General features: G+C 42.0%; 1 protein-coding gene across 3 annotated transcripts; it reads left to right on the forward strand.

Moving 5' to 3' along the window:
* The first annotated feature begins 1,024 nt into the window (after positions 1-1,024).
* Positions 1,025-27,788, forward strand: LOC133970100 (synaptotagmin-2-like). 3 transcript variants are annotated; one of them, XM_062406929.1, is made up of 9 exons: positions 1,025-1,367; positions 17,750-17,981; positions 18,110-18,270; positions 20,349-20,480; positions 21,648-21,815; positions 22,769-22,936; positions 23,382-23,499; positions 25,198-25,331; positions 25,431-27,788. In XM_062406929.1, exons 2-9 carry the CDS (start codon positions 17,774-17,776, stop codon positions 25,644-25,646), a joined length of 1,305 nt encoding a protein of 434 aa, XP_062262913.1. In that variant the 5' UTR covers positions 1,025-1,367; positions 17,750-17,773; the 3' UTR covers positions 25,647-27,788. The 3 variants fall into 3 exon arrangements, with proteins under 3 accessions (XP_062262913.1, XP_062262930.1, XP_062262921.1); XM_062406946.1 differs by having other exon boundaries at positions 20,358-20,480; XM_062406937.1 differs by lacking the exon at positions 1,025-1,367 and adding an exon at positions 13,751-13,844.
* Positions 27,789-27,909: the final 121 nt, after the last annotated feature.

Genomic DNA, 27,909 nt, shown 5'->3' on the forward strand with positions numbered 1-27,909 from the left:
AATGATTGAGGCACCGGATTGATGTGATGGTGGGAAAAGAAACGTGTGTTTAAAACTCTGCTCAGATAACATCCTTATTCTTCTCATGCATCATCGCACATGAAGAATCCTTTAAAGAAACATGAGGTATCAACTCGCTGAACTGAATCCTCTCTCCGCTCCATTAAACACGTTGCACATCTTACTACCACACACTGTGACTCTTTGACTTTTACACCTCACGGTTAATTAGGTGACTTTATAATCTGCACGTCCCCTGATGATGCAGGAGCAGTGATCCGAGTCGCTCCTGCAGCTCCTCTTTTAAATCATGAAAGAGAGGAGCGGGTGCTAGTTTCTTTCTTTTTGTGTTGGTTGATACTGTTGAGTCGGCTGCCGGAGCTTGACATATTACTGCTGCTGGAGAAAAGCACCGACAACTTCCCATCTGCTTTCTGCCTGCTCCTGTACTGCAGCAAAACCAGCCCGAGCAGACCTGTACCAACCCTCCTCTCCTCTCCTCTCCTCTCCTCTCCTCTCCTCTCCTCTCCTCTTCCTCCTCCTATCCTCCTATCTTCTCTGGTCCTTACACCTCATTGCACTCAGGTCCCTGCACAGCTCCCTGCAGCAGACGAGAGGCACAGGGACCTAAAATCTAAAAATCTGTGAGAGCTGCTGCAGCCTGCTTGTTGCCATCTGTACCTTTTCCTCTCACCACTCATCGATTCCCCAGCCCCCCCCCCCCCCCCCCCCCGTCCCCTCCCCTTGCACTTCTCTCCATCCCCTCACTCCCTCTCTCTTTTTTCCTCCCTTTCCTTTCCTCCTGCGTCTCTTTCTCAAAGCTCAGCACTCCCTGCATGTGTGCCGGTGCTGGGGGTGAAAAACTGATGGAGCAAAGAAGAGGAGAGGAGGAGCAGCGTTGTTAGTGCGCCACAGAAAACCTACCCCCCCCCCACCCCCCCTCCTCCTCCTCCTCTGCCCAATTGATGACAAGGAGGGTCTTATTGAGCTGCTCCTCAGCCAATAAGGGAACAGTGCCGGGAAATACAGCAGTGGAAGTGCACTGGCTCTGATGCTTGTGCTGATTTCGGTGGCAGAACAATGTTAATCTGTGTGAGTGTGTGTTGATTTCTCGTCCGTGCCCGGTGTGAATGCACCTCAGCCGCAGCCTGAGCCCAGAGCAGCCCTGAGTGTGAGTGTCAGAGGAGGGGAGGGGGGCTCGCGGACAGAAACAGACCCCACAGGAAGGAGTTTTGCGATGTCTTTTGAGAGTGGGATCAACCAAAGTGCAGCTTGTTGAGATTCTCCCTTTGCTTGTTCTTCCTGTCAAGAATCTCTCCATCCCCCTGTTCTCTGCTTCCAGTGGAGGCAGCTCATCTCTGTTCAAGGTAAGAAGCATCCTTTTTGTTTCTCCTCCTCTCTCCTCCTCCTCTTCTTTTCCAGAACAGCTCCATCAGTAACTCAGGCGTTGCTGTGTGCCAGGTTGTCACAGAGGCACCTAGCCTCATTACACACATGCCGCTCTGCAGAAAGCTCTGCAGAGAAAGAGAGAGAGGGAGAGAGAGGGAGAGAGAGGGAGAGAGAGAGAATAAATGGCTCAGGGGTTAATTAGAGCAGACGCTGTGTGAGCGTTCTGCCAGTCGCCTTCTCATTTTAATGCAGAGAGTGGAACTTTTACAGCATGCCGGTAAGTCCTCATGCTGCGTAGCATCATGTAGTGCTGCAGTATCATGTTACATAATAAAACAAACGTGTGTGTGTGTGTGTTTGTGTGGCTAGAACTTAAGATGGCAATTTATTAGTAAAACTATTTCCATTGGTTTATTATGGGTGATTACACGTTCAGATCTTTTCCTTTTTTTTATTCTAACATAGAGCTAAGTGTGTTCATGAACAAAAAAAGTGACTAAGATGGAGGATTAAGCTCCCTGATATTGGCACGTTATCATTTTTCTTCCAGTCTTTCTTTACTGTTCTCTCTGCAGTGTGTCAGTGTGCAGATGGATGAGGAGAGTGGGCTCACCGCTCCACAGAAACAGCTCTGAGGGAGTGTGTTGCAAACTAAAAATGTGCTGAGCCAGCAGGAGTGAAGGGCCCACGTTAAAGAGCCTGCAGAGCTCGCTGTGCTCTCATTGGTCTGTGTTGTCTCATCAGCAGTTAACCGCTCGATTAATGCAGGTTCCTTATCTCGAAATGCTTTGTGAGCAAATATTCCTGTAGTTCACCGCGATGGAGGATGTTTGCAGAGGGCTTTTAATAATGTGCATGGAGATTTGGCGCATTACGGCCTCTGATAGACACTGATTACCTACTTGGTCTTGTCGTGTTTGAAAAGCACGTCGTCCTCGTCTCCTTCTGTTTTGTCCTGTTGATGAAGACATGTTATCACAGATACAGATGTGTATGTTGGTACATGAGGTTTCCGGGCTGATTATGATGCAGTGGTGAGAAGAGATCAGGTGATGCAGTGGTTTCCTGTCCCTGGGGATGTAATGAGTACATGCCTGGGATACTCCTAACTGTGTGCGTGCGTGCGAGGGTGTGTTTGTGTCCGTGCGTGCGAGCGTGTGTGTGCGTGCGTGTGCATGCACCAAATGAGGACTTCCTTTTGGCTTCAGCAGAGGTGAAACAAGGCATGTGTGTGTGTGTGTTGCTGCATTATGCCTCACACACTCCTCTGTGCTGTAACGTGTGCACTTGCCTTGGTGCATTTTTTATGCTGCAGTATATGTTTTTTTTTTCAGGTTAAAGCTGAGACACCTTCAAATAGCAGATAGTACAGTGAATCTCAAGTGAACGTGTGACCTAGTAATGTAATACGAGTGCAGGGTAAGGTGCATTAATCAATACGCTCTATAAATGTCAATTATTTAATCACTTACCTCTTTTATTAAGTGTTAAGTAAGTCTGCTACTGTTATGGCCAATCAAAAAAGACAGTGCAAGATATTAATTGCAAGAGTTTGAAGCAAAATCCCAAGGTGCAAAGAGTCAGATAGAGTATTATAAACTGTCTTGCTTATCGGTATACATCAATATAAAGGGTAAATGTAATTTACATATTTCTTTGTGTTTTTCTGCTGAATTCTATCAATGAGACAGGATCTGATCTGTTTTACCGCCTGTGCCTCTGGAGACACACAGAGCACACGTCTTTTAATCCTCACTGACGCTCTGTCTGTGGAGATGTTGGTTTATTACCAGAGGCTGATATTCCCATTGGCCCCGGTCTCACTTACTGATCAGCAAAATGGTGGCCAGCTTATCAGCTGAAATCAAAGTTCTTGGAAACAGTCCAGAAAAGTCACGAGTCTCAACGCTCTCTCTTTCTCTCAAACCCTTTTCTTTTATTGTTGAACTAGGTGAATGTTAGCCTGAATGCTAACGTAAGCATGTAAGCATTTCCATTGTAGGCTTAGGATGTTGACGTCAGCATTTAGCTTGATGCACCACTGTAGTTTACAGTGGACTGTAAATAAAGATGGATGCCGTCACTGGCGTCTTGCTCCAGTGACGTCATTCAGAGCTCGTTCCTTTAATTTCCTGCCAGTACACCCAATCGACCAATCGTGAGTCAGTCTCAGCTGTCAATCATGACGCTTCAACCATTAAAACCAACCAAGAACATAATTTACCAGAAGAACTTGTAAATTCGTCATTATGATAGGAACTACCTAAAATTACAAAAATTCTATTTGATCTCTTCTGCTTTGACATTTTTATTTCATTCATTAACATAGAGAAAGCTGGGTTTATATCCCGCACTGTAGCCGGCCACCAGGGGGCAATCAAGATGCTTTGGCTTCACTTTTGGGCATCTGTCATGTTTACATGACAGATGCCCTTTACATACAGCGTATAGAACTTTATCATGTTATTGATTCAATTTTAAATTGCTAAAATCTTTATTTTTTTTACTTTTTTTGCCCACTAATCTTCACTCAATAACCAGTAGTGACAAAGTGAAAACATGTTTTTAGATTCTTTATTTTTTATGTTTATTTATTGAAATGAGTGTGTTCAGACCCTCTTCATACCTCAAAACGAGATCAGGTGCATTTTTATCCTTTTACAAATAAATGTACAACTAATGAAATGGAAAAGCAAAGGGCTGAACACTCTCTGAAGCCAGAGTGGTCTCTCGTGTCAATTTATTATATTTGTCAATCAGTCAAATGTATTAGTTTCTTTATATCAGCACACAACATCTCTATGTTGAATAAAATATGTTTGCTTGGTAACATCCTCCTAAACCCTCCAGGGTCCACATCGGGCCATTCACTGTACATACTGTATCCCTGATCATCTCAGTCTGTTCACTGAATCGGCATCAATAATGTTTTCCTTGCTGTTGTCGGTTGTTGCAGACGTCAGGACGCCTCCCTTCAGCCCCTTTGAGTTTCCACATTACTGCTGATGAGAGGTGTGCCCCCCCCCCCCCCCCGAGCTCTTCTGATGCTCGATGGCTCATGAAATGGGATTCAGCTACTGCAGCCTATAATCCTGTCCTGACTAAACTGAGATCCTCATTCACGGGCCGTCAGGTGCATCATCATACACGAAGCACGCTGAAGATGTTTTTCATTCAGGCTGTACACACGACGCCCGGATCATCACTAGTAGTACTACAGTGGGATGGATCGGATTTCATGATGTTTTTGTGATGGGAGACATGGTGGGTGGCTGTGATGTTATAGGAGAGTAATATGGACTTTAACAGGCCGTGCGAGTTGCTGGACCGATATATTGTGCTAGTGCTGCAGTGCATTTTCTTTCCGTTGAACGCCACTAGCACAGCACCTCTCCGCCTGAGGGTGCGGAGGAACAGAGGCGATTTGAGGCTCGACCTTCCGTGAAAAGAGAAGCGTATCCACCTCTGTCCCTCTCAGTCTGAAGTGCATTCAGACTTGTGAAGAACAAGGACAACGGTTTTTGTGTTGAGCCAGTGTCTCAAAAGGCTGATGAATGAGTGGAATAGATGCAGCAGGACACATCCAACATCAGAGAGAGAGAGAGGGTGGTAACACATGGGACAGAATCCGTTTGACTTATATAAACTGTTGAAGTAAAATATATGAGCGGTCAAGGATGAGGAGAGAAAGACTGGAGACATAGAGGGACCTGTAAAAAAACGCTTTTTGAATTGAAGCTGCACTTTGACTATATTTTGGATCACGTCCTCTCGTTTTACGTCTTTTGGTTCATTGTTTTGTTTTTACAGCTCACATATTTATGTTTTTACACACTGTATTTAAAGATGGACTATGTGCTGGCTCCCCAACAGTGAAGCCAAAGCATCTCAAACGCCATCTGGTGGCTGCATATTAGATTTTTTCATTAACCCTGCGTCTGCAAAATTAGTGGATGGGACCTGAATTAACAAGTCAAAATACATGTGTGATACAGACTTAGTAATTCTTGTTCAACTGATGTATGGTCAAGTGTTCAGGTTAGTTCAGCATTAATTAAAAGAAATGTGTTGAAACGTCATGATTGACAGCTGACATTGTCCTACTACCTCGGCTCCACCCCCTGATCGCCACTGTACAGGCTCAAGATGGCAGCTTTTGTATCCAGACTATTTAAGCTTAATTCCTGAGTTGTTGTAGGAGGTGGAGACACGGCGTTCAACAGTCGTTGGCAAAAACGATTGTTAAACTTGTTGTTAACAATTTAAAGTTTGCAGCTAGCTGGTGAAGAATTTAACTTTCCATCATATTGAGAAAAAGATGAATGATTACATAAATTTCCCCAATTACAAAATCCAATATTATATGACATAGTGCCTTTGTACATTGATTTGTCTTCTGCTTAATTTACTTAATATGTTTCCAGTTGCCTCGGTGGATGCTCGTGTCTCTGGTGCCTGTTTCAGTCCAACCACTGCAGAGGTTGATCAATACTCCTCAGCAGATCAATGCTGAGTGCTTCAGGGGCAAATTTATAAATTTAAGTACTATTTCCACCAGAGGGTGAGTCTGTATGTGAAAGGTTGAAGCTTAGGCAACAGTGTTTTAAGTAAAATATCAATATTATAACAATTTCATAGTACTCTATACTTACGGAGTGATACAAGTACATTGTTATTGCCAACAAATCTACTTAGATGATAAAAGTAACATTACTACAAGTAATTTTTGACAGCACTATCTATGTGTATCTGTAAATTAAAGGGGTTTATGAACAGTGCTCCCTACTGGTCATAACAAGTCCTCCACTCTGAGCTGTCTGAATTCAGAGGCTTGTTGACCGGGAATTTTAACAACATTAAAGTAACATAATATCCATGTACTTGTGAAATAGACAAAATTCTAAGTGAAGTTTCTTATCAATTATAACAACAGCAAAAAAAAAACGTATTACTTGTATCCACGCAAAGTAATAAGAAAATGAAGATAACAAGTTAATTAACAAAAGTTTTGTAATAAACTTGATTGGAAAAGCCTTCAATTTCACAAGAGAAGAAGAGGAAATGTAGGAAGTCGGGACAGAAGGATCAGATAATTACTGACTGAACTTACGGCCCCTCTGGCTTCTCTTCACCCAGAACTACTCCGTCATGTTGCCCTAGATCTGTGCCACTGGGCAACACATCGTCCATTAGTGGGGAGATGTATCCGCTCCCTCTTCTTTACCTCCTTCTCCATCTCTAAATCTCTCTCTCTCTCTCTCTCTCTCTCTCTGTCTCTCTCTCTCTCTCTCACTCCCTTCTGCTCCTCCACCTAAATGCACCAAAATACCAAGCGCTAGTGAGTCCGGCTATTTTCAGCACCAGCAGGAAGAAAAATGTGTGTGTAGACAAACATATCTTGTGTACTTTGTTTATATGTGTTTATACTATTACTATCTACAGTATTTAAAGATGGTCGAAGCATCTCCTCCCAAAATTAGGCCAAAATATCTTGTAAATGAACACCGCCATCTTGTGCATGTGGGGCTAGAATCTGCGTAGTGTCATCTGAAGATGGAAAACCGACCGATGCACGTCCTTGACCAATCGCAAGTCAGTCTCAGCTGTCAATCATAAGGTTTTCACCTTGTTTTATAGCATCAAATACGTAATTAAAACCAAGCTTATCAAAACCTAAATACATGAACGTACACCAGTGTGATAAGATCTACTCAAAGTTACAGATACTATTTATGGGGGGAAACATTTTAATTAGTGTACATTTCTCTTCTTATCTCAGCCCATGTCCCAACCACTAACATGGTGGAGGTGGGGTTTATACTGCAGCCAGCCACCAGGTGGAGCTGTCACGTCGTCCATCTTTATATAAAGTCTATGGAATGGCGGCTTACAACTGTTTATTTATGTTGCACAAAAAGGAACGATCATTGTGGGTTTTTGTAACATGATGAGCACAAAGACACTTTGTCAGATTGTGTAGTGAACTGTCCAACTCTCTGTCCAGTGAAACTCTTTGATGGGATTGTCTCAGTTATGGTTTTCGTCATGCACCGAAGGAAAAATAGCCGTGGGCGTCATATTCTGCTTTTTAGCAAACGCATGTTGATGAACTCGCAGGGGAAATTAAGAGGAAAGACATTAAGCAGTTAATTACAGTTGTTAGTTTTACTCCTGTGTTCAGAACTGTTTTCCTCTTCTCTCATCACGAAAACCAGCGGCAATAAACCTAAATGGTTACGTCCTGCTGAGGGACACATTGAACGTTCAACTTTTGAACACTTTAAGTTGTTTCTGGTCATCTCACAGCCAGTTTGAAAAGCTGACGTTAGGGCGACACATCTCCTGCTGTGCTCCACCTCGTCACCCTGGTGAATCTCAGCTCACACGTCTGACTCAGGCGACTCGTCCGCTGAGGTAGCACCTGGTCAGCCTCGGCCCCGAGGATGGACCTTCGGCTCACACAGCAGCTTCTCCCACACAGGTCTGGTTCTTCCGATGCTGATGCTGCTAATTCACACACTGAGTTGTCGAGCTGTGTTTAAAGATAAATGTGTTTGTGTGTTTGTGTGTTTCAGTACCTCATTAAAGAGTCCTTATTCTGTGGGTGGCGTTCAGACACAAACAAGTTCGCTTTCACAAAAAGTGTAAAATATATTGATTCATTATTATAAAATTCTGTATTTGTTGGAGACTATTTTCAGTCATGTATTTTTTTCACAAATCATAAGCTGAGTGTGAGTGAGGTTGTTTTAGGTTTTGGCCTTTTAATTAGATTTTTTTGAATTTCATCAGCCTCATCCTTCAAGTTCAGCTGGAATAAATCAAAACGGTGGCTTTGATAGACCTTATCTATGGTACACAGCAGGTGCGATCGATTCCATCAATGAAGGCTGCATTTCAATGGATTTGTGGGATTTCAAGGACCTGGGAGAGTGTATGATTTCATTAGATTTATCCTCTATTTAACCAGGAAGTACCCAGGGTTATACCTGGCCATCTTTCAATTGTAAAAAATTAAAGAAGTAAAGCATATAAAAACAAGCGTTAAGGGATATAGAGCATGTTAAAAACGAATAAGAGACAACAGATACATGTGGCACAATGTGGTTTAAGCATTGCAGCAACTGTAAAATCTTTTTTTATAATCTATTTAGAGATATAATCCCTGTGAAACTTATCCAATGACCATTTTCTGAAGGTTACAACATTACCAGGGCGAAAAAATAGGAGAAAGCTGTTCTACCAAGTTCCAAGTGGTCGAGAGACATCGAGTGGAGGAAATATAATCAAGATATGAAGGAAGTTTGCTGCCCAACATGGTTTTATTAATCAAAGTACAAGAGGCCGTCTCATTAGGTTTTAATGGGAAACCAGATCACGAAGTGGACAGTGATATAACGGGACAATGAGATATGACGATGGTCCAGTTGATCACTTATAGATTCTATTTCCCCGTCCTTCACTGAGGAGACTGACACTGTGGTATCTTCATGGCAGTAACTCGGTTACAGGGAAAAGCTGCTGTCAAAGCACAACAGTTAGATCTGACAGCCATCTATCCTCTCTCACACGCACACACAAACACAAACACGCACATGCACAAACACACTCTTACTTCCTTAACACCCTGTCACTGCTGCAACAGAGCCAACTCTGACCATATGCTGCTCTCTGTTTACCACTGTTTATGCTGCAGTAAGATCTGGCCAGTGTGTGTGTCTCTCTGTGTGTGTTTGTTTGTGTGTGTGTATTTTTGCGGATATCTTTGTGGAGCCTTTTGAGCCTACAACGTACAAAGTGAGGACATTTCGGGAAAGTAGGGACATTTTAGCTCTGTCCTGCTTTTAATGGCTGTTTCAGGGTTAAGACTTGGATTCAGGGTTAGAATGAGGTTTGGGTGAGGGTTAGGCAGTTAGTGTTGATGGCTTAAGCTAGGGTAAGGGGCTAAGAAATGCATTATGCCAATGAATGACCTCGTGTGTGTGTTTGGATAGAGGAACGGGATGAGAGTCCAGAGAGAATAGAATAACAAAGAATAATAGAAGAAACAGAAAAGATGAAAGCATGGCAGGAGAGGAAGGAGTGAGGCATGGCAGGAGATGGAGGACGAGTGTGAGTGCGGCTGACTGTTGGACAAACCGCCTTCCAGCTTTGCATTTCTCCGTGACACCCCTGCATTGCAGCACTCCCTGCAGGAGCTCGCAGGGTGCAGTCTTTTCCACATCCTCCGAGCTGCCTCACAGGAGACAAATCACTCTGACCAAGTCGTCCAAGCACAGCTCGGCAGCGGCGCACGTCGGGACCAGCTGTCGTCTTCGTGCCTGTCGGTAATCAGAGGCTTTGATAGTTGTGCTGTTGCTCTGATCGACGTCCCAGTGCAGCACTGTCCTGACTCATCCTCTGCGTGAAGAGAATGACTATTTGAGAGGAAGGGAGAGGTTTAGTCATTCAAATGCACTGGAGCATCCCTCAATGCACTGGGTGTCTAAGAGTTAGTGCCTTTGGTTGATGCTGAAACTGCGTTGTGACCTTGCACTAAACTCTTAAAGCTGCTGAGTCAGGTCGTCAGGTGGTGAATTATCAAACCAGGTCAGGGACATAAACTGATCTACTGAGCACATACAGGAGAATGAAATACCATTACAGAAACAAACGTATTATCCGGCTGCTGTTAAATATTGTTTCCATTGATAATGTTCCTTTTATCCTCATCTTTTTCATGACCAGTTTGGATCCTGTGTGGAGTCTGCATCTTCTCTCTGTGTGGGTTTTCCTCAGGTACTCCAGCTTGAGTGTAGGTGTGAATGGTTGTTTGTCTCTATATGTTGGTCCTGTGCTACACTGGCCATCAGTCCAGGGTGTGTCCCACCTCTCACCAAACGCCAGCTGGAGATTGGCTCCAGCCCCATAATGACCCTCAGAGGCAAAGCAGTATGGATAATGTATGTGTGGATGGATATTGACGTCATCACCAAGCTAAATTGTGAACTCATCAGCAAATGGGAGCTTATTCACTGATTCAATAGTCCCCAAGCCACATCGTTCAGTCTGTTTGGCATCTGGTTGGGATCACGTCAAGCACAGTGGCTTTCCAGAGATTTCTTATTGACAATAGTTCATTTCTTTATATGATAACACCTATATGACAGCAATGAGTGAACTAAAACAAGCTAAGGTGTAGATGGTTAAATACTGTTTTTTTCTCAAATTTTGCTGTCATTTGCCACGTTAATGAAATATAAATTATAGCAGATTTAAAGCCATAAAAATAGTTGTTATTAAGATAGTGAAAAATTGCGTCATTGGCCGAGGTAATAACAATCAGTAGATCAGTAGAATATAAAATCGAATACACTGATGTGAAGGTTCTGTGAAGAAAAACAACTGACAGTTATTTCACTGGAACATTAAACATTTAAGGGTTTTTACACATTTGGTTTATTCCCTGATTAAATATTGTAGTTTCTCTATTACATGAGGGTTAAGATTAATGAAAGTAATTAGTTTAGATTAATTGAACTGAAACCTCAGAATTTTAATTATATTTAGATTTATTTTGGACCAAAAAATGTATATTCATTGTAAAACAGCAATTATGCAGCCTTGGTAAAATTTAATTAACTTAGAATGACGCGGTTATTCATTTCATATCTGATATGAATTGGATTTCTGTGGCCATTGAAGAATGGGCTGCTTGGTTTGGCCGTCCGCCATCTACATTTTATTCATTTTCCCTGTTTGCAATTTATTTCACATCCACCTTTGAGGGAATTAAGTTATTGCTGTTGCCAAGTAGAATTCTCTGACAATGCAGATTTAAAGTGAGTGCTGATGTATACATTAGAATTAAATACCACTTTATAATTACCGACTGTACGAGTTCCAACCACTTCATCTCTTCTTGTGTTTTACTGTCTCTCTCTTTCTCTGTTAAATAATGTAGAACCAATTAAAAGAAAAGTCAGACGGAAAGTAAATTTCTACAAATTCATCAGGGAAATGGGAGTTTTTTTTTAAAGGTTGCTGTCAGACATGCTCTGAACTCCGTGGATCCTCCATGTTGAGTGAACATGTGTGAAAGCACAAGTCAGCGCAAGAGGCTTCGGGTTCATCTGCAGACTTTCTCGGATTCACAGCGAGAGGGGGGGGGGCTAACATGCACAAGATTTTTACAGAGTTTGTTGTGATAAGAGCGGAGTGACGGGGAGCTATAGAATTAATATATCACTATTCCTGCCTTCACCTCTCGCCTGAATAATGTAGAGGATTTGTTGCTGTTTATAGATTTTGTAGTCGCTGGACAAACCAAGCATTTGTTTCCGCCTGTCTGCGTCTGTATATTAGGCAATGGTGACTGTTTTAAGCCTCATCTTCAAAAAAATGTAGACTGGATATGAGGATTGACGAAATGACGACTCCCAAGAGTGAAGCCAAATCATAATGATCACCTCCTGGTGGCTGGCTGCAGAATAACTCATAAACCCCACCCTCTCCATGGTAGCAGACGAAACTTGGACCAAATTTAAAAAGTCACAGTATATGTTTTACTTTTTCCGTAGATGGTTAACTACCTTTTTAGGTGTTTTTGTTTCTGATAAATGTCGGCAACCATATACAGAATATTTTTGACTACTTTTTTCTTCAATGGGAGGAAGTAGAGATCCTTCATAAATCTGTGATTCACACAACCATGAGAGTTGGACCACTATTTCATAAAATGTCAAACTGTTTTAAATTAAGTTTTCAATTCACTTTTACTGATATAACAAATCCTAATTCCATCTCACCTTCATCTTTAACTTCAGGTATCTATCTCCTGGGGTCATAAATTCTCCTCACCTCGCTACCGCAGTTCTTCCACACGAAATCATTTTCATTTTTATGTGTTGTCTCCTCACTCCTACCTCAGCCCACGAATCCACTTTAAACTTTTCACTTGTGAAATTTCGTTTTCATACAGATGGCAAGGTCATTTCATTTCTGTCTCAGAAAAGAGAATGTGATAAAAGGAAAAATCACTTAAGAGGTGAAAAGATCCCGTTCAATTAAAGCAGAGGACCTTGGTGATTCTTTCTGTCAAATGCATGAGTCACTTTGGACTGTTGCAAAACTCTTTTCAATAGATGAAGCCAGGTTTGGTGAAATCATTCAATACAAATATCTCTGGGCAAACCTTTGCAGTACACTGGTGGAAAGAGAGAAAGAGAGAGAGAGAGGGGGGAAAGGATGCTGCTCTGTGATGCAGCAGTTTCGTATGAGATTCCTGCCCCCCTCTGGCCGGAGCAGCTCATTGCAGGGTATAGTGCAGGGAGAGGAGCCACTTCTCACAGTGGCTCCTGACAGCTGCTGGATGAAAATGAGCACACAGAAAGGTATTTCCCAGAGGAGAGTGCAGAGGAAAGGAGGGTTTCAGGAGAAAACCAGGGGAAAGAGTGAACGCTGGGATTGAAAACCGGTTCAAATATGTACAGAAGTAACAACCTCAGGGGCATTTTAAGGCATTTGCAGATTTAAGAGCAGTGTGTCATGCAGAGTTAAAGCAATGCCGGGCTCCAAGGACTTCCATTCTAATACCCAGAGTTTCATTTTCAAAGCCTTCACACACACACACACTGTGTTTGCATTGATTCTTTGTCCAAACATCAGTTGTTTCCATGATGTAATGGTTTTAAGCTCAATGTTGTGGGGTCGCATTTGTTGCTTTGCAATCATGCCTGACGAGCCTCCTGGGAGATCGGTGAAAGGCAGACAAGTTGACCTAATCATCCTCGGGTTCACTTGTTCGTTTTCTGAAAAGGCTTTAACCAGCGAGGATCCCTCCGGAGCGTTACACCTCACTTCTGAGATCAATTGTTGCAATCCAATTAATTGCGCGAGCTTGGCGTGATGGCATCTTTGGAGCCAGCACACCCCGAAGAGTTTCTCAGCTGTCCTACTATATCTCCCCTACATAACGCATCTCTGATCTGGGCAAACTACGATTTTATTCAAATGCACCCCCCCACCCCACACACTAAAACACACAAACACAGCCCGACCCCGAGGACAGTGCATATTGATCTTTTACAACTGCCCCTCCAATGCTCGACCAAAGGGTGGCATGCTGCAATCAGTTGTGTGAGCAGCATCATAAATGAGGTTTGGGGGGGTGGGGGGGTGCTTGGGGAGAAATGGGTTGAGAGGCTGCACGCATTACATTGAGGGAGAGACAGAGGGGGAGTAGGGAGGTATGTGACGGGGGAGAGTGGGTGGGGGGGAGATGGTGTGCGTTGGAGGAGGAGGAGGCGGAGGAGGAGGAGGGGTGTAGTGCTGCAGTGGAGAGAAGTGAGAGGAGACTGCAGTCTCTGTTTATGGGAGAGATCAGACTATGTTGCCACAGCTCTGAGGAGCCGGAGCCCGAGCAGTGACTGATATTGGATGGGCCGCCTGGTGAAGGGGAACACCTCATCTGACTGGTGAGCTTCTGCTTTGGGGGGATATTTTTAACATTTGATATTTGACATGTAGAGATTCAAAACCTTCCAGCAGGTGTAGAACATATGGCTGTGAGAGATGTTCGGCTCTGCACGTTCAAAACTAAGTCAGTGATGATCAACTGTAGCATTGTGACCGCACGGCTCTGTATCTGAACATCGTGTCTGAGTCTCTTTTTGATGCTACAGGGATGAGCTGCAGGAATCAAAGACAGATAGTGACAGAGCGCTAATGGCACAGAGCTAAACGCATAGGCGCAAACATATGACAGTGTCTTTGCATTCAGTCTCTCTCCTCCACACAGGGAGAACATGCTGAGCCATGGAAGTTAGGGACTCGAGTTATTTCTCTCTGTGTTTCTCACGGCTGCTGACATGTTTCATCAGGACTGATTGTAGTTGATGATTCTCCGAGTGACTACACAGTGACGAAACCACGTCATATTTCTAGGAGGGACCCCTGCTGCAGCTCAAACTTTAATCATAATCACACATCACAGCAGGGCGGCGCTCACATTGTGAGGGTGTACCCAGCTGCTCAGGCAATGACTTGACACTGGCCTTGAGCCAATTGGTTATTTGATTGGCTGGTCACCTCGGCTATAGGCAGGTTTATGCGGGCAGTTCTGTAGCTGATAGACACTATCAAGATTGCTTAGCAACAAAGACGTGCTGGCCCGCAGCACACGGGCCTCTACTGTGCCGAGAGTGAACAGCAGGCGTCTGACCACAAAACCCAACCTGTTAGAATGAGAGAATCACGGAAATACACATGTTTGAATCTAATAATTATTGATCTGTGGCCTGTGAGTCGATGGAGACGATGTTACATTTAGACTGTTGGCCACAAAGTCAGAACGCTGCTGGTTCGCTGTTATGTCATAATACAGACATCTTCACACATACACACTGTTAACGTATAATGACACATGTTTTCTCTATTGATTAAATGCCTAACCCTTACGTATATCTTATTCTAACCTAAAACCAAGTCCTAACTCTCAAACAGCCCATTGAAAGTGGTTCACAAAGCGAGGACCAAAATGTCCTCTTGTGGGTTGTGGGTTTAGCATGGTCCTCACATAGATATCTGTACAAGATATAAGTACACACACTCATACAACCTTGTCTTAGTGAGGACACTCATAATGCATTCCCTTATCCCTTATCTTAATCTTAACCATGACTACTAAATGTCTAACCCTAACCCAAACCCCATCACTAACCTTAACCTAATTGTAACCCTAAAACCAAATCTTGACCTTTAAACAAGCCTTTGACGTTGTGAGGACCAACATACATGTCCTCGCTATGTGAAAATGTCCTCATTGGTATTGAACCAAAATTGGAAGTAATAACTATTGATAGACATGTGCTCAAACACACACACACACACACACACAAACACACAAACACACACAATGTTATCTACACTTTCAAGTTGTCTTTTACGTTCTCTTTTTGTGTCCATCTACCTCCACATTGTACCTGAACTAGTCACAGTGATGATTTATACAAGTGCGACTGAATCACTTACTTTTCTCTGGTTGCAATAAATAAATAAAAAAGCCTGACCTTTTCAATTAAAACACTTTTCTCCTTTGTGCTTTTCACTATGATGCAAACGTAAATGAACTCAGAAACGCCAGAGCTGAAAGTTCCCAGTTATTCTTTAGCGCTATGTTGAGGTTGGGGGGGCTGTGGGGGAGCATGACAGCATCACAATGTTCAGTCAGACTAGAATTTCCCGGAAATGCATCAGACTGCAATAAAAAGTATTCTTGCTCAAAGACTTTAAACAGATGAACTTTGCTTTAAATATCTCCATTACTGTCTATTTTCAGTAATTGAATAACTGAGCAGTCGACGTAAACAATTCTCGCTCCGAGCACCAAAATATAACGATTACAATTCAATCAAAAGTAAATTGATTTAAAGTTGTCAAATGCTTCCAGTTATCAGAAGCACATGATTTATTTTATGTTTTGAGGGTTAAGAAAAAAGAGAAGCAGGCCTTATTTGGACCAGTGTAATGAGACCTTGGCGCTCGGCAGTAAATGCTAATAGTGTGCTGGTGTCACTCGTCTTAATGCAAAGAGCAGATGGAGAATAAATTGTAATGCTCACTCGAGGCTGAGAGGTAAATTGATTTTGTCGGCTGTTTGCGGTGGATTAAATTTCCGGAGGCAAAAAAACACAAAGCGAGGAAACACTTGTTGTATTAGTGTCTGATTTGTTGTGAGAAGGATTCATGCTGCAGCTTTAATTTGTGCATGGATTTGAGTTCATTCCACATCTTCTACCTCAGCTAATGAGTATTTCTATTATTGATTGACCTGCCATTCGTTTTCTCCACTAATGACTTCACCATCTGGGCTATAAAATGATAAAATATTACAGAGGTAGATGAGCATCCCAGTTTCCTTTATATTACATGGTAACAACCTCAAAATGCTTACTACTGCTAAGATGGCAAAAAACGCATAAAAGACAAATTGATTTTTCTGATTCAGGTAGTCAAATATTTTTGGGTAAAATGATTGATTTATTTTTCAAGTAGCTCTCAAATATGTGATTTATAACTAGTTACCCACAATGACAGGAATCCAAGGAAAGGTTTGAGAGTCGTTCCTTCTCGCTGAGAGTTGGATAAAAAATCTTGCCTCCGTCATGTCACTATGTAAAATATAGAGCTATGGCTCGGTGCCATTCAATTTAGCTTTTTAAGTATCTTCTACCAACCAGAACCTCTGTAGCTCGATAATAAACAGGCTTAATATGTTTGTGCATTTTATTATCCTTTGACCAGGCTAACTAACTAGCTTACCAAGCTAACAGCTAACTGTCAGCAAGAGAGGGGATAGCATATTTCCCAAGATGTCAAACTTTACCTTTAACATTTGAATTACAATCAGTTTCTTTCAAGATGAACATCCTTGGTCTTGTGGGCTTTTATGTCCTGTAATATTTTCTCAGTTGAGTTGATGTGTGTTCATTCACATGATTCGTGACTATGCTTGTGGCTTATTGTGACGGCGGAATGATTAAAAATCCAGTCCTGTGTTTCACAGTAGCTTCTTTGCTGCTGTTGATCTCAACATCGCTCAAGAAAATGGGATCATTGTTATCCATTAGTGTCTTAGTGGAGGAGCTATGATGTATTAAGACTGAATGTGAAGATCTGAGACAACAATATCCGCACAAGAACCAGTTATTATCTGTTCTGGAGCTTCACACGATCTTCATTGTTAGTTTGAGTCTGCAGAGTTGTGGGTATTCAGATTTCCCCTGTTTCTCTGCAAGGTTTCTCATTTATTCAGTGATTAAAAAGCTACAGGTTCATAGGAAAAGCATTTATGTTGGACTGGAGTTTACATCTAGCCTTTCCTTATATCGGTTGATAAATTAGTGATTTAGTTAAAACTATAAAAAAAACTGCTGAAAAATACAATGATTTTAAATTATCGAATTGCAACTAATCTCATCTAATATAATCTAATTGTATTGTATTGTATTGTGTCGTGTCAGAATTTATCGCAACATATCGTAATGTATCGTTTAGTATTGTATTATATCGTATCTACTCTAATTGTATTGTATTGTATCAGAATTGATTGTAATTCTACATAAGTATTGAAGTTATAATGATACAAATCATAAAAAAATTAAAAAATCTGAATTATGGTCTAGTTTTCTGTGCGCCTAACAATATTAATTTTTTCAATGAATAATTGTTTCTGTGCTAGAGAATTAGTTTAGTCTTAAGGTTCTAACAACATTCAGTAACTTTCTGTTCAATAATCTTTCTCTGGGACCAAATCAAACTGTTTTTGAGCTGGTGTGCTGACTTTCATTCTCCATCTTTGTCTGATCTCTGTGTGTCTCAGGGACGCTGCACCTAGTCTTTGACAATGAAGTTTAACTTGTTCAGAAGGCCACAGGCCGTGGCGGCCGAGGAGACCACCGGTGCCACCACCACAGTGACCATGGCCCCCAGCCCGGCGGTTATCTCCACCACCGCCCTGGACATGTCTGGCTCCAACAACACAGAGATCAGCAAGAATGACATGTTTGAGGAAATCAAGAGTAAATTCTTGAATGAAATTGATAAAATCCCATGTAAGCAATCTCGCCTTGACTTCACAATTCCTTTTTCTGGTGCAAAAGTTACAGTTTATTTTCGAAGCAAAAAACACCATAGCTACCATTCAATTTAAACTGTCCCTCTGTTGTTCTGACACCGGCAGTGCCTCCGTGGGCCCTGATTGCCATCGCTGTGGTGGCCGCGTTGCTTCTCCTCACCTGCTGCTTCTGCATAATCAAAAAATGCTGCTGCAAGAAGAAGAAGAACAAGAAAGGGAAGAAGGGCAAGGACGGCTTCAACATGAAGAACATGCAGGACGGCGAGGTACGTCGCCTCGTGCTGAAATGTCCAAGTAACAGGAATCTGATTGGATGATGCTTTGCCTCTTCTCTTCCCCTGTGCTACATTCAATTATATACTCAAATGTTTATTATCATTTATGACAGTTATTGATGATTTTCTTTTATATTCATTAATCAAATTTGATCTTTCACCAGCAGCTCTTTTAGGTCAGGCTGTAGAGGACACAAGGAGAGCTCCCTTCCCCTACTTTCATTTGATGTTGTTGTGGTCGTTTAATTGTGTGATGTAGTCCTATGTGGCCCCTTGGTGAAAAATGACATGCTTTGTTACCAGGTGGCAAAGAATAATGAGAACCGTGACGGGGGAAAGTTTCATTTGACCAGTCGCCAAGCACAAAATGCCACATTTCACGGCGGTTGAAACCACGAGACCTGCAGGAAGTTTTTTTTTTTAAACAATGTGCCGAAAATGTTAGGAAATGAACAAATGATAGAAAATCCAATGATTAATTTAGGGTCAAAGCGGCTGACATCACCACAGATTGCCTCGTCCTCTGGTGAAGGCCAATTAAGACAATCAACAACTTGTGTCCACGATGTTAAAAAAAGTAAAAAAAAAATACTCGGGTGTCATTTCTCATCATAGCTGTGTTGGTGGTGTTGTTGACTGCCTCTCTTTTTGTATTGTGTTTGGTGTCTTGTGAGTTGAATCTCTTCCTTTCTCTGCCCTCCTCCTTTCTTTTTCCCGCTTTGTGTCCGTCTTGTGTGTGCCTCGTGTTTCTTGACTGTGGTGGACTCCCGCTCTACGGTAGGTGGATAGCTCACGTTGATGCTCTCTGGCCCCTCCCCCGGGGCAGAGGCGGGTTTCATGGAATGAAAGTTGTAGCTTCCTTTTGCATTTTTCACTTTACTTTGAGTCTGATTTTCACTTTTTTGAATTGAGACAGCTTGAGAATATAACAATGGAAAGCTATGATGTGCTCCATAAACCCCAAAGAGGAGAGTCTAACACATTGTTCCTGGGACAATGTAACTGTAACTCATGCCAATATGGAAAGTATTGGACTAAGAGATGATATGCAAGACACTTTTAACACTGTTAATCTGTGCATGTGATTAAGGGCATGGTTGGTTGTTTGGGAGACATGGAAACGATGATAAAAAACTGCATGAAGAGCCCCAACAAAAACTTTGATGGTAAAACTCAAGGAGGAGGAAGAACGTGGAGACACTGGATGGCCTGAATAAAAAAGAGGAAAAAAACAGTAAAGTCAAGATCGCCTCGGCAGTGACGCTTTTACTTAACTGCTGGAGTTAGGGCTGAAACAACAATAAGACCTCTTCATTATTCAAATAGCTGTCTGTGGCCTCTGATCCTGATGGGACATTTATTGTAATGATGTTGAGCTGAGAAGACATTGCTTGAGTGCCTCATACATTTAGAGGTGAAACAAGGCATGCAGATTGAAAAAGTTCATGTTTATGTTGCTGAAGTAGGAAAGAAGCGAATTTCCATCCAGCCAAAAGTTTGAAAAGGATAGTGTTACTCCAAAGTCATCTCCTTTCACGGAATAGTATATTTACCACTTAAAATACATTGGCATTTGCTGTTGTGAAATAGTTCCTTAGGGGTTTTCAGCCAAACATTCATCGCCTTGTTCATTTGAAGTTAAAGCCTTTGAAAATTAGCTGTTTGATAAACAAGCGAGCAATGCTAATATTCGATATCATGGAAAAAACCCTCCTAGTGGAACTAGCATGCAATGCCTCCACTGACTGGCTGTCACTGAACTGCACAAGCATGTCAAAGGAGATACCCAGTGATCCCAAAAATGCTGAAGAAAGAGGTGTGCACAGTTATCCCCAAGTATAAACATGTATATATGTGTTACCAGCAGGGATTTCTCCCCTTGTAAATGTTATTATCATCAGGTGCTGTGCAGGTAAGCAGTGACCAAAACATGTATCTCCCATGTAAAAAATAAAAACTCCTGGGTTTCCAATGTCTGTGGCATGCTGGCTGCTATAGGAAGCCCTCTATCGAAACCTGAGTCCCTGACCTTTAACATTGGGTCTTGTTTTGCTATCTTCAAACCACAGATACACCAGGACGATGACGATGACGAGGGAGAGACCGGATTGACGGAGGAGGACAAAGAGGAAGAGGAGAAAGAACCAGAGAAACTGGGGAAGCTGCAGTACTCTATAGATTATGACTTTGAGAACACAAAGGTCTGTGGTTGTCACATGTTAACGCTTTAAAAAAACTTAATACATTTAAAGAGGTGTAGTTGGTTGTTTCGCAAGTAAAAAATCTGGTATAACTGCATATGTTATAGTATTGCATATATGTTATCGTATAGATTGTATTCAGCAATAGTTTGACATTCTGAGAAGCACACAGATTTGTTTTCTTGCCAGGAGTTAAATTAAAACATCGCTGTCTATCATGTGTGTTGGATAAAATACCATGTGAGGGTAACCAGCAGTTAGGTTAGCTTAGCATAAAGACTCGTAGATTGTCGTTTACCATTCACAGTGCGGAGCCACGGTATAGAAGTGCAGTGGATACAGGTGCTAGACCAATCACAGCTCAGTCTCAGCTGTCAATCATGACTTTTAACAAATAACTTTACCAAAGCTTCCGGAAACGTTTATCGCAGAGGTGTCAACATGCACCTGTGTGATAAGAGCTAGCTAAAGTGACAGAAACCATCTTTGAGAAAAATTATATTTAGCTTACACCATGACTCTTAAGTCCCATCCAACAACATGACCTCGACCTGTACTGCAGCCAGCCACTAGGGCCGATCAAGATGCTACAGTGTATGGTCAATCTGCGTATGAGCTACATCAGGCTTACTACAACTTTACAAGGTGAACAGATTGTGCTTTCTTCGCACAGAGTTCAGGCTCAGTGTTTCCCCCTGTTTCCAGTCTGTATGCTAAGCTAAGCTAAGCAGCTGCTGGGTCTAGCTTTGTATTGACCAGACAGACATTAGAGAAGTATTGATCCTCCTGTCTAACTCACAGCGGGGAAAAAAAAGCAAATCGGTGTGTTTCCCAAAATGTCGCCCTATTCCTGTATGAGCTGATCCTGGCAACAGCTGCTTTGTAAAACCTCAGCAGAGCAAGACAATGATCCTTTTTCACAGCGAGACTGAATTATACTAAGAGGATTAGATATGCAACAATTCCAGGTATGGAAAAAATAACAGATAAACAGCTGTAATGATCTCAGCACTGTTTAGGCACAGAGGCAATGAATAAATTCCTGAATGCTTTGAAAACAGAGCAGAGACTAGAGGTGAAGTTAAAGGATATTATTTTTGTCTGGTAAAATGTACACCTTTGACGATTCCCTACTACTCCACGCCCCGCTCTCTCCTCCGCATGCAGGTCACGGTCGGCATCCTCCAAGCTGCGGACCTCTTGTCCATGGACTCGGGAGGAACCTCAGATCCGTACGTCCGAGTCCTGCTCTTCCCCGACAAGACCAAAGTGCACAAGACCAAAGTGCACAAGAAGACGCTGAACCCCGTCTTCAATGAGACGTTTGTGTTCAAGGCGAGTTTTCCTCCCAACACATTAAAAGTACAAGACACAAGGAGAAACATTGATGAAACATTTATGCGATTGTGAGCACACATCTTAACCCCCTGACTCCTTGTCCCTAATGCTGTGTCAGTGTAATAGCCGTGACACTGTGTCTTGTCAGCTTTATGTGCATGTGAGTGTGTTCTCAGTGGCCTGTGCAGCCGACACACTGCTCCCTCCTATCCTGGCTAATAAGGTCCGCAGAGACCTCACTTCAGGCTCTGAGCCGCGATGGAAGCTCTGCCTGTCTGCAGAAAAACAAATCCTCTCCCTCCCCTCAGGCGCAGACACGTTCACGGTTATTATTTCACTGTGAGATTTATTTCCCTCAGCTTTATTTGAGAGAGTTTCAGTCAGCTGGAGCATGTCATCTTTTCTAATATCTTCAATATCTTTTTCAAGCTGATTGACTCAGAGTGATTTGATTTATTTTGTAATAAATACTACTTGACTCTACAGTGGAGTGGGTTATAAACATATATTAATGTTATGGTCAAGAAAACTTCTGTTTTTTTATGTACTCATTATTTTTTTCTCATTATATTTGAAAATATAATTCCCTGATACACAAAATAAAAATATGTGGCTCCATATGGCAACTGTACTAACTAAGTAACTTTGTATAGTACCAATGGGTAAAGCCCCAACTAAGACAAAGCGTAACTGTAGATAATGGTCCACACAGTTAAAATCTGCTTTACTTTTGTCAAGTTTCTCAACAATAAAACAAATAACACCAACTCTAGGTTTTAAAACCTACTTTAATAACCTGCTAGTACTGAGTAAGGTTAAGTTCATGCTATATTTACCAAAACCAGGACAGTTTTTTGACATTTTTACTTCAAGCCTTTAGTCAAACTGCTAATTGAGAAAGTAAGGCATCAAGTTCTAAAACAGTCTTCGAATCTATATTTGTGCATCAGGTGCCCTATGAGGAACTCGGTGGGAAGACTCTGACGCTGTCGGTTTTCGACTACGACCGATTCTCCAAACATGACGTCATTGGGGAGGTGAAGATTCCCATGAACACAATCGACCTTGGACGGCCGATCGAGGAGTGGAAGGATCTGGAGAGCGCCGACCAGGAGGAGGTGCAGCGAAGAGCCACACTGACTGAAAATGAGTCTGTTGATGTCCTTCATGCTTTTCTCTGTCAACAAATCCTAAGAAAAGATTGACGTGAAAAGAACAAATCCACTTACACATTGTTGGATTCAGTCTTTTCATGGGATTTGTTGCCAAGAAAATTATAAGGAGCAACTCCATCTTTAATAGATTTGGGATAATTGGGTCAATTAATCAATTAACAGAGATTTTTGTCTTACAGTAGTAAAATTTGTGTTCTCGTTCTTACTGCCATTTTCTTTTTTGCTCATATCGGTGTAATATAAAGCAGTTTAATTTCTCCCGATATCTTTGTTAATTTCAATTTAATCATCTTAGTAAATGCTGAGATTTTCAGAACCATCCTACTAGTGTAGTTTAAGATTCCACTTCAACATGAACCTGTCATTTCTGTCTCTTCTCTCGGCTCAGCCTGAGAAACTCGGAGACATCTGCATCTCCCTCCGTTACGTCCCCACCGCTGGAAAACTCACCGTCTGCATCCTGGAGGCAAAGAACCTGAAGAAGATGGACGCCTGCGGATTATCTGGTAGAGAAATGTCACATTCACTGCAGATGCTGTGCACAGAATTTACATTATGCTAGTGAGAGGAGTTTAGTCTTTAATTTTTGTTTATTTAAAAGAGTTTAAACTGTTGAACTAAATATTTATAATCACAAAACAAAGCTGAAAAATCCAGTTTTGCACCCTTAGATACAAATCAAGCATCAAATGAAACATGGCCTTCCTTTGTCACAGTCACAATCGCAATCTCGAAAACATACACGAAACAAAACAAAGCTTAAAATTATGGAAATACATGTGGCATGAAACTGTTACTGTGAATCTCAACATAAGTGAAATATATACTGATCTGCAGAAGACCTTAACCAGAAGACTGTTTGAAACATATCCCTCAGCTTTTTAAGCAAATTAGTGTACAGGGTCTGGGTTTTAAGATTTCTTCTTCTACCGACATCTCAGAGCTTATTTGGCTTCTTAAGGCTACGACTTGTTCACGATCAATATTACAAAAGGTCAAGCGATGCATATTTTAAACATTAATAAACTCCTCCAACTTGAAACAATAAGTAGCCATGAGCTCTCATGAGCAGCTGCCAAACAAAGAAACTTTATTAAAATAATCTCAATAATCTCAATAATGAGAGTTATTGATTCCCAGAGAGCAGGAGGATGTTTTCCGGAGATAGCAGAGTGTTTTCAGGTGTCATACCAGGCGTCATAATAAAGAAGATCAAGTTGAAGAGAGATCTATTCATGACGGTTCAGATTCAGCAGAAGATTCCCTTTTCCACGGTGCAGTGACACCTCCACAAACAAAATGACCTTCACGGAGGAAAAAGCTTTCCCGCAACCTCTCCACAAAATTCATCGCCGGAGGTTCTAATCTCATAACAAGCCTGATCGATTTTAGAAATAAGTCCAACAGTCTGATTCAGTTAAAATTGAACTGCTCAGCTGCGATGAGCAAAGGCGTGTGGGTAAAAAAATAAAAGGTGTGGAATTACAATTGCTGAGGTGGATCGATCAAGCTTTGGGTTTCTGTTCCAGCCAGAGGCCACAAGAACAATTCAATGTTAGAGTTTGTCTGTAAAAACAGGATAATGATCTGAGACACAACTCAAATTGAACAACGGACGACCTCCAGATCCCCGAGCTGAAGGTTTTGCTTTGGCTCTCACAGCCCATCGACCTTAACATCATGGAGAATCTGTTGAGCCTAACCCTAACCCAAGTATCTTACAGAATTTGAGACCTTTTACAAAAAAGAATGAAAAAATATCCCTGAAACACGAACTAGGACTCTTCGTTAATAGCTTTAACTTAAACTTTAAACTCCAAATGATTGAATACTTGAAATAATAAAGAAATGTGTGATATTTGACTTTATCCCTTTTAAAAGTCAGCTCATCTTTTAATCTGTTGGACATTCCAGCACTAAGTTTGCCCAGGGAAGCCCAAACACTTTCTTGTTGCTTTGCAAATCATTAATATCTCAGGAACCATCCGTCCTGGTTCAATTTGGACATGCAGTATTGTAAATCTTGATAAAATGATGATAAACAGCCGTTGAGCAATCTGTAGCAGAGGGGACTGGGACTCATCAACGTAAGTGACTTGTCGATTTTAGAACTGACACTGCACTAGTAAGTACTATAGTCAAAGCAACAATGAAAATGTTGCCTTGAGGGTCTCTGTTGTTGATCTTTTCGATGCCCTTTGCAGATCCTTATGTGAAGATCCAGCTGCTGCAGGGCGGTAAGCGTCTGAAGAAGAAGAAGACCACGGTGAAGAAGAACACCTTGAACCCGTATTACAATGAATCCTTCAGCTTTGAAATCCCTCTAGAACAGATGCAGGTACAGTATAAGTCAAATCTCATCTTTTGCGCTTATATTTTAATAATGTGACGACTCGGTAACGGATAAATCACAGAGTCTCTCTCATGTCATACTCAGAAAATCTTGGTGGCGGTCACGGTGTTTGATTATGACAAGATCGGTAAGAACGACGCCATCGGGAAGGTCTTCATGGGCAGCAAGGCGACCAGCTTGGGCCTGAAGCACTGGTCCGACATGCTGACCAACCCCCGCCGCCCCATCGCCCAGTGGCACCCATTGCAACCCGAGGAGGATATCGACGGTCAGCTGGCATCTCTGGCGGCCAAGAAGTAACATGCTCCACCGACCAGCTCATGCACTAACTCAGAAATCCCCCCCCCCCATTTTGCATGAAACCCATGACTTTAACACACGGTCATGAAACCTGCTCAGCAAAAAAGAGACGTCGTAGAATCCCCCCCCCCCCCCCTCCCTGCTCATTTATGGTTAAGTCGGGAAAAAATTAAACAGTTTTTAAAAATGAATCATCATTAACATCTCACACATTTAGCTGAGAAGAGTTGCCGTTGAGTTACGGGGGGGACCGGCTCCTGAATCATCGAAGAAACATAGAAACTGATTCTTACGGTGCTGTTCACTGATCGAGAGTCTCGGTGGAGACAATAATGGAAATAAAGCTTTAGTTTAGTTGAGCATGCTTTACCTACCCCCCCGCCCACTGCTCTGCATACACCACACCCAGTATTGTATCCTGCTAATAAGTGTGCTATAACTTGCAATAGAGAGTACTGTAGTATTGGGCTATTTTTCCGCACAGAGTGTGTTTAAGTAATGCAAAAACAAAAGAAGACTTAATTGAGAATGGAGGAGGTCATTGAATGACAGATGTAATGTAGGATGGGAGTACACGGGTGCCTTTCCCTGACATGTGAAACTTTGAGAAATGCAGCGTTAAGTGGAGGAAGGGACTGGGGGGGGGGGGACTTGTATTGTTCAAAAGTCGCCAGGGACTCCGTGAATGTGCCATCGGAAATGTGTCTCGAGCTGCGTCGACCGCTTGGATGTAAAAAACACGCACTTACCCGCTGGGGAGGTCAGGACAGGAGGATGACCAGTGACGTTCAAAACAGTTGTGACTTTGCTTCTGCATTCTGCCGACGCTTCTGAAACACGCCACTCGCTTTTATTATTTTCACAATCCATTCAGCGCTCCGTGACGGACGTGGTAGTTTACACACAAACGCAAATAACCGGTGATGAAACCAAGGGAGCGTTTCTATAGTGTGTTTTTATAGTGAACTGGGTGTGAAACGTAAGATGTGACTGCACTTTTTAAGAGAACGGGAATTCAACCACAAAGCGAATATCAGCGCGGCTCAAAGTGCTGCATCAAACCCATTAAACAATAAACACGTCCAGGAGCATTCGCTTGAACCAAATAGAGCCGAAGTGTCACGCAGGTGTCTCTCACACCTCACAGTAGTCGTTTAAATCCCATTGATCAGACCCGAGCTTTGTAAACCTGGAGCCAGAGTGCTACCCTCACTTCATCATAGATTTACTATGTTAGTGTGATGTGCAGATGCAGGGAGGCAAAAAGGCTTTAGAGCAACTGAACACCGGGTTTGAATTAAAAGGGAAAATACAAATCTCACTACTGCATAAGACATTTCAAAGATCTTATTTGGAGCCATCTGTCTAAACTTATGTGGAAAATTTCCACTAGACAATTTCAATAAAAATACCACCCTGCAGTTGGAGGCCTCGACTAACCAGTGAAGTCATATGATGTCACTGTGACCTTTGACCTTTGAACCAATGAAATCCAAGGATTTTATTTATGAGTCCAAGTGACAACTGATCAGGATGTGAAGAAATCGTACAACCTGCTGCAATTGAGAGTTTGCGCAAAACATTTCATAAAAAAAAAGGAAACATCATTCCAATTGGTTGTAGATAAATGGGAGATTCGACACAATGTAGAAAAAAATGGAAAGTATATATTTCAGCCACATCTAATTTGATATTGAAGGGTGTTTTAAATTATAAACAAGCCATTTGACCATGAGATCAAAATGTTGGGGATCCTCCGTCCAATACATGATGTGTTTTATCATCATATGATCCACGTGAGATAAGATGTGAGATTAGAAACTCAGCAAACTACACAATGTGTTTAGATGAAAATAAGAACGAGGTGTTCAGCTGCTGTCTTTGCCTCCGTATCACCACCAGATATATGAAAGTGTAAAGGAAGGGAAACAGCAGCACACTGACCGGTCCACCCACAGTACTTCTGCTATATTACTATCAGCCCCCATGCATCGCTGCAGATTTGTGAATAGGCTACAGCATGAATTTACAAGATGATGTAAATAGCAGCATGTTTTAAAGAGGAACCATTATTATATTGTGTACGTGTGTTTGTGTTCTATGTCATTTTTGATAATAAAACAGAGTAAAAAAACCTGTATGCACTGACTGCAAAGTGTATGTATTTTTGCTAAATGGGACTGAATGTACATGTCTGGATAATTCATGTGATGTGTGGTTCACGGGCTCCTTTGAAGCCTGGAGTTATAGCAGGGTTGCTTTA

Source organism: Platichthys flesus, chromosome 2, assembly GCF_949316205.1.
Source record: "Platichthys flesus chromosome 2, fPlaFle2.1, whole genome shotgun sequence".
Taxonomy (NCBI): Eukaryota; Metazoa; Chordata; class Actinopteri; order Pleuronectiformes; family Pleuronectidae; genus Platichthys; species Platichthys flesus.

Bases quoted from the DNA above. Each gene is read 5' to 3' on its own strand.
- LOC133970100 (XM_062406929.1), top strand. From the start codon at position 17,774: ATGAAGTTTAACTTGTTCAGAAGGCCACAGGCCGTGGCGGCCGAGGAG. The intron at 21,816-22,768 runs GCGAGTTTTCCT...TTTGTGCATCAG, and splicing joins ATGAGACGTTTGTGTTCAAG to GTGCCCTATGAGGAACTCGG. The intron at 22,937-23,381 runs GTGCAGCGAAGA...CTCTCGGCTCAG, and splicing joins AGAGCGCCGACCAGGAGGAG to CCTGAGAAACTCGGAGACAT.